Source organism: Thamnophis sirtalis, unplaced genomic scaffold (genome assembly GCF_051295495.1).
Source record: "Thamnophis sirtalis isolate CommonGarterSnake01/CBP01778 unplaced genomic scaffold, rThaSir2_p1.2 scaffold_1, whole genome shotgun sequence".
In the NCBI taxonomy this organism is placed as follows: Eukaryota; Metazoa; Chordata; class Lepidosauria; order Squamata; family Natricidae; genus Thamnophis; species Thamnophis sirtalis.
In genome coordinates this window covers 182,148,531-182,155,088 of record NW_028261381.1, presented here as the reverse complement: position 1 = coordinate 182,155,088, position 6,558 = coordinate 182,148,531, and the positions used below count along the sequence as shown (strand labels likewise).

The 6,558-nt window shown below is 46.1% G+C and overlaps 1 protein-coding gene across 1 annotated transcript in view; it reads right to left on the bottom strand.

Annotated features, from left to right (window-relative positions):
* The window catches only part of ACER1 (alkaline ceramidase 1), a 31,414-nt gene that overhangs the window by 3,366 nt on the left and 21,490 nt on the right, over positions 1 to 6,558 (bottom strand). The window contains exons 3-4 of the mRNA XM_087705885.1: positions 1,736 to 1,850; positions 875 to 1,013 (exon numbers count right to left, since the gene is read on the bottom strand). Coding sequence (XP_087562011.1) covers positions 875 to 1,013; positions 1,736 to 1,850 — 254 coding nt within the window. The remainder of the gene's footprint in view (positions 1 to 874; positions 1,014 to 1,735; positions 1,851 to 6,558) is intronic.

Sequence of the window (6,558 nt, the reverse complement as noted above, 5' to 3'; positions counted from 1 at the left end):
AAATGAGAAAAGAATAGAATATAGAATAAAAGAACAGAATAGAATAGAATGGAATAGGAATAGGAATAGAATAGGAATATGAAATGAGAAAAGAATAGAATAGAATATAGAATAAAAGAATAGAATAGAGTATGAAACGAGAAAAAAATAGAATATAGAATAAAAGTATAGAATAGAATATGAAAGAATAGAATATAGAATAAAAGAATAGAATAGAATATGAAAGAATAGAATATAGAATAAAAGAATAGAATAGAATATGAAAGAATAGAATATAGAATAAAAGAATAGAATAGAATATGAAAGAATAGAATATAGAATAAAAGAATAGAATAGAATATGAAATGAGAATAGAATAGAATACAGAATAATAGAATAGAATATGAAAGAATAGAATACAGAATAAAAGAATAGAATATGAAAGAATAGAATAGAATATAGAATAAAAGAATAGAATATGAAATTAGAATAGAATATAGAATAATAGAATAGAGTAGAATATGAAAGAATAGAATAGAATAGGAATAAGAGGAACAGAATAGAATAACAGAGTCAAAAGGGACCTTGGAGGTCCTCTAGTCCAAACCCCTACTTAGGCAGGAAACCCTGCACCACTTCAGACAAATGGTTGTCCAGCATCTTCTTCAAGTGTTGGAGCATTCACAACTTCTGGTGGCAAGGAGTTCCGTTGATTAATTGTTCTGACTGTCAGGATTTTTCTCCTTCGTTCTAGGTTGCTGCAGTTTTGATCCCCTGTCCCAGACTCTGAACTTTGGGGTGCAGAGGAGACCCCCTCCCCACCCTCCACCCCCTGCCCTTCGGTAGGGGGGGGGCAAGGAAGGAGCGGCTGGGGGGGGTGGGGGTCTTCCTTAACCTGTTTTTGATGAAAGAAGGGAAATAGCGGATGGGGAACCAGAAGCCGTAGGAGACGCAGAGGGTCCACAGGATGGACAGCTCGTCCAGGAGCTGCCCGGCGTAACTCAGGGTCATGTGGTAGTAGAAGGAGAAGACGCCTGGGGAGGAAGAGGGGCGGCTGAACGGAATGACAGAGTTGGAAAGGGACCTTGGAGGTCTTCTAGTCCAACCCCCTGCTCCAACAGGCCCTCTCCTCGCCAGCAAAGCATCTGGGCTCCCATTGAGGCCCATCCTCAGAACCCCTTAGCGACCATTGGAAAAAGATGTCATAAAATCAGATCAATGGCCTGATGACCCGCTTTATGACCGTCGCGGCTGAGGGCCGTAGCAGGCAGGCTCCATTACGGTCATAAAATGAGGACTGTGCTTTCTCCAAAGTGTCCTTCCTACAGGTTGTCCCCAAATTTAGGTTGCTAAGGGAGACGGTGCAGCTTCGCTTCATTTTACAACGCTTGGCAATTGACTCATATTTATGACGGTTGCAGTGTCCCGGGGTCACGTGATTCCCCCCCTTTTGCAATGTTTCTGGCGAGCAAAGTCCACTGGGGAAGCCAGATTCGCTTAACAACCGTGTGACTCACTGAACAATTGCAGTGATTTGCTTAATGACGGTGTCAAGAAAGGGCCGTAAAATGGGGCAAAGCTCACCTGTCTTGCTTGGCAATGGACATTTTGGACATTTCGAAGATAATCTAGCCTTAAAATAAAGATGGGACTAGTCCTCTTGATGCTGATGCTTGGCTGGTCTTCCTCGCAGGGCTCAATGGCGGGGGGGGGGGGCTGGCTTCCTGCTGACGTCAGAGCCCCCATAGTCACCTACCGATAAACAGCTGCAAGATGACGAAACCCCGGATCGGCACAGGACGATAGCGGGTATAATCGGTGTTGAGCCACAACATCAGGGGGGCCAGGATGAAAAAGGCCACGTTGGTGATCTGCAAGAGGAAGGGAGGGAGGGAGGAAAGGAAGAAAAGGGAGGAATGAAGGAAGGAAAAGGGAGGGAGGGGAAGAAAAGGAAGGAAAAGGGAGGGAGGAATGAAGGAAGGAAAAGGGGGAGGGAGGAAAAGGGAGGGAGAGAGGGAGGAATGAAGGAAGGAAAGGGAGGAATGGGGGAAAGAAGGAAGAAAAGAGGAGGAATGAAGGAAGGAAAAGGAGGGAGAGGGAGGAAAGAAGGAAGAAAAGAGGGAGGAATGAAAGAAGGAAAAGGGTGGGAGTAAAGAAGGAAGGAAAGGGAGAGAGGAAGAAAGGAAGGAAAAGGGAGGGAGGGAGGAAGAAAAGGGAGGGAGGAAAGAAGGAAGAAAAGGGAGGGAGGGAGGAAAGAAGGAAGGAAAAGGGAGGGAGGGAGAAAAGAAGGAAGGAAGGAAGGAAGGAAGGAAGGAAGGAAGGAAGGAAGGAAGGAAGGAAGGAAGGAAGGAAGGAAGGAGAAAAGAGACAAAAAGGATTAACAATGTTAGAAGCCCATACAGGGCAAATATGTCAGAGTGGGGGGAAAGTCACTCTTTGACACACACACACCCGGGAACTATTGAGCCACCGGGACAGAATAAGGAATGGGACCTTGGAGGTCCTCTAGTCCATCCCCCTGCTCAAGCAGTAGACCCTATGCCATTTGAGACTAAGGGCTGTCCCAGTCTCTTCTTTAAAAAGCCTCCAGAGATGGAGCCCCCACGATTTCTAATGGCAAGCAGTTCCACTGGTTAACTTTTCCTCACTGTTAGGAAGTTTCTCCTTAGTTCCAGGTTGATTCTCTCCTTGCTTAGTTTCCATCCGTTGCTTCTTGTCCTGCCTTCAGGGGCTTTGCAGAATAGCTTGAGCCCCCCTCTTCTTCTTTGGGGCAGCCCCTCATCCTTCGTATGTTTCAGCCTCCAGGCCTTTGATCCTCTTCATTGCTCTTCTCTGCACTTTTCCCAAAGTCTCCCCATCTGTTCAATATTATGATTATGTCATGTCTGGTGTTGTGGTATGTGATGTGTTGTGCTTTGTTGTGTTATGTGTTATGCTATGCTATGTGGAGAGCCAGTTTGGCATAGTGTTGATGACACCTGGCCAGAAACCGGAAGCTGTGGGTTTGAGTCCTTCCTTGGGCACCAAGCCAGCTGAGCTGGGCCACCCGGTGCCTCTCCCGCCTCCTCCTCGCTCCTAGAAAGGAGGGAGAAGTCGAGGGGAAACCACGTCTGGCAAATCCTTGCCAAGAAATCCTCCGGGACCTGTCTGGGCAACCTCCGAGAATTGGCGAAGAGGGAATGGAAGGAGGGAAGCAAGCTGTTTCCACGGCACATAGCAATAGCAGTAGCAGTTAGACTTATCTACCGCTTCCTAGGGCTTCCAGCCCTCTCTAAGCGGTTTACAGAGTCAGCATATCGCCCCCAACAACAATCCGGGTCCTCATTTCACCCAGATAGATAGATAGATGATAGATGATAGATGATAGATAGATGGATAGATAGATAGATAGATAGATAGATAGATAGATAGATAGATAGATAGATAGATAGATAGATAGATAGATAGATAGATAGATAGATATAGAGAGAGGGAGGGAGGGAGAGATAGATATAGATAGATATAGATAGAATGAATAGATAGATAGATGATAGATGATAGATGATAGAGATAGAATAGATAGATAGATAGATAGATAGATAGATAGATAGATGATAGAGATAGAATAGATAGATAGATAGATAGATAGATAGATAGATAGATAGATAGATAGATGATAGATAGATAGATAGCAATAGCAGTTAGACTTATATACCGCTTCATAGGGCTTTCAGCCCTCTCTAAGCGCTTTACAGAGTCAGCATATCGCCCCCACAGTCTGGGTCCTCATTTCACCCAGATAGATAGATAGATAGATAGATAGATAGATAGATAGATAGATAGATAGATAGATAGATAGATAGGTATAGAGAGAGGGAGAGATAGATATAGAGAGAGGGAGGGAGGGAGAGATAGATATAGATAGGATAGATAGATAGATAGATAGATAGATAGATAGATAGATAGATAGATAGATAGATAGATAGATAGATAGATAGATAGCAATAGCAGTTAGACTTATATACCGCTTCATAGGGCTTCCAGTCCTCTCTAAGCGGTTTACAGAGAGTCAGCATATTGCCCCCAACAATCTGGGTCCTCATTTCACCCACCTCGGAAGGATGGAAGGCTGAGTCAACCCTGAGCCAGTGAGATTTGAACCGCTGAACTGCAGATAACAGTCAGCTGAAGTGGCCTGCAGTACTGCACTCTACCCACTGCGCCATCTTGGCACATGAACTCCTTCCCACAGTGGTGGGTTTCAAAAAATTCTGGAACCTCTTCTGTAGGTGTGGCCTGCTTTCCGGGTCCACCGGTGGAACCTCTTCTAACCGGTTCGGTAGGTTTAACGAACTGGTTCTGTTGAACCGGTGCGAACCGGTGGGAGCCCACCTCTGCCTTCCCAGGACGAACGGGCTGTGCAGGGACTCAGCCCCGGAGGAGGAAGGCATTGGGATTGAGGTCTCCATTGGGAAGGGGGACCCACACGGACGGAATGGGCAGCCTCCGAACCCAGAGGAGTTTCCCCACGGCCAGAAACATTCCCCGTAGGACTCTCTCTCCTGTCTCCTGAAGTCGCAGGGCTCCCTCCCCGGGGGAAGTTCTCCAGAAAGGATCGGGTGAACTGAGGATGGCTGCCCCCTGGGAAGAGGGTTGGACTAGAAGACCTCAAGGTCCTTCCCAGCCTTGGATTCGTGTGTCTGTGTGTGTTTGTGTTTGTGTTTGTGTTTGTGTGTGTGTGTGTGTGTGTGTGCCTTCCAAGCGGAAAACCATTTTTGTGTTGCATTTGTGCTGATAAGCTGGTAAGGGAGGAGAACCTGTAGCTTAGAGGCTAATATAACTGCCTAATATGTAAAAATCAGCCCAAGTTCGAATCCCAGTAAGGGTAGGGATAGCTGATGAGAGCTAAACAGCTCAAAATAGATCTCTACTAGTCTCCCTTTATTTATTTATGTATTTATCAGCACAAATGCAATATCTATCTATCTATCTCTATCTTTATCTATCTATCTATCCGTGACCCGACAAAAGGGCGAACGTCAAAACCGTGCCAGACTAAACCGCATCGCTAAAACCGCGACGTCATCAACGCGCCGATAACAGCGCGTCAACAGAAGGGCGATTTAAGTTAAGGTAAGGGTTAGGTTCAGGGTTAGGTTTAGGGTTAGGTTTAAGGTTAGGGTTAGGGTTAGGGTTAGGGTTAGGGTTAGGGTTAGGGTTAGGGTTAGCATTATGTTTAGCGTTACGTTTAGATTTAGGGTTAGGTTTAGGGTTAGGTTTTGGGTTAGGTTTAAGGTTAGGGTTAGGGTTAGGGTTAGGGTTAGGGTTAGGGTTAGGGTTAGGGTTAGGGTTAGGGTTAGGGTTAGGGTTAGGGTTAGGTTTGGGGTTAGGGTTAGGGTTAGGGTTAGGGTTAGGGTTAGGTTAAGGGTTAGGTTTAGGATTAGGGTTAGGGTTAGGGTTAGGTTTAGGTTTAGGGTTAGGGGTTAAGTTTAGGGTTAGGGTTAGGGTTAGGTTAAGGGTTAGGGTTAGGGTTAGGGTTAGGGTTAGGTTTAAGGTTAGGGTTAGGGTTAGGGTTAGGGTTAGGTTAAGGGTTAGGTTTAGGGTTAGGGGTTAAGTTTAGGGTTAGGGTTAGGGTTAGGTTTGGGGTTAGGTTAGGGTTAGGGGTTAAGTTTAGGGTTAGGGTTAGGTTAAGGGTTAGGCTTAGGGTTAGGGGTTAAGTTTAGGGTTAGGGTTAGCGTTAGGTTAAGGGTTATGTTTAGGGTTAGGGTTAGGTTAAGGGTTAGGGTTAGGGTTAGGTTAAGGGTTACGTTTAGGGTTAGGGTTAGGGTTAGGGTTAGTTTTACATCGCGCTTCTGTCGCGCTGTTGTCGGCGCGATTCAGCGCTCATTCGTCGGAGCGCTTTAGAACACACGGTTTTGTCACTGCGGTTTAGTCGGGCGCGGTTTTGTCGTCCGCCCTTTTGTCGGTGAACCCTATCTATCTATCTATCATTTTTTTATTTTCACATCAACAACCCATTTTCCACTAACCAGACTTTGAATTCTACCCTTCCCACCCTGGCAGACTCTTTGTTTCTACCTGATACCAATTTGGTAGCCCTTCCAGAACCTTCTGCTCTAGTTCAGGGGGAGCTATTTGAAGCCGTAGCACCAGATTTTGAAATGCTGCTTACTCTATAATCAGCGAGGCACTGCAATTTGAGCCGTGTCTACATCTAAAGGATAAGCGTCAGATTCTTGGGTCCTCCTGGGCCAAAAATCTAGGCGTGACATGTACCCACCCAGTCTGCTTAACCTGGGTAGACCTCTGCACGGATACGGCCACCGGAGGGAAGCAAAGTTGGCTTGGAAGGGACCTTGGAGGTCATCTAGTCCAACCCCCTGCTCAGGCAGGAGACGCTACACTATTCCAGACAAACGGCTGTCCAATCTCTCCTTTAAAAAAAAAAACCTCCATTGCTGGAGCAGCCACAGCTTCTGGTAGCAAGGAGTTCCGTCACTAATTGTTCTCCCTATCAGGAAATGTCTCCTCTGTCCTGGGTTCGTTTCCAATCGTTGCTCCTCGTTCTGCCTTCAGGGTCTTTGGCGAAGAGGTCCAAGA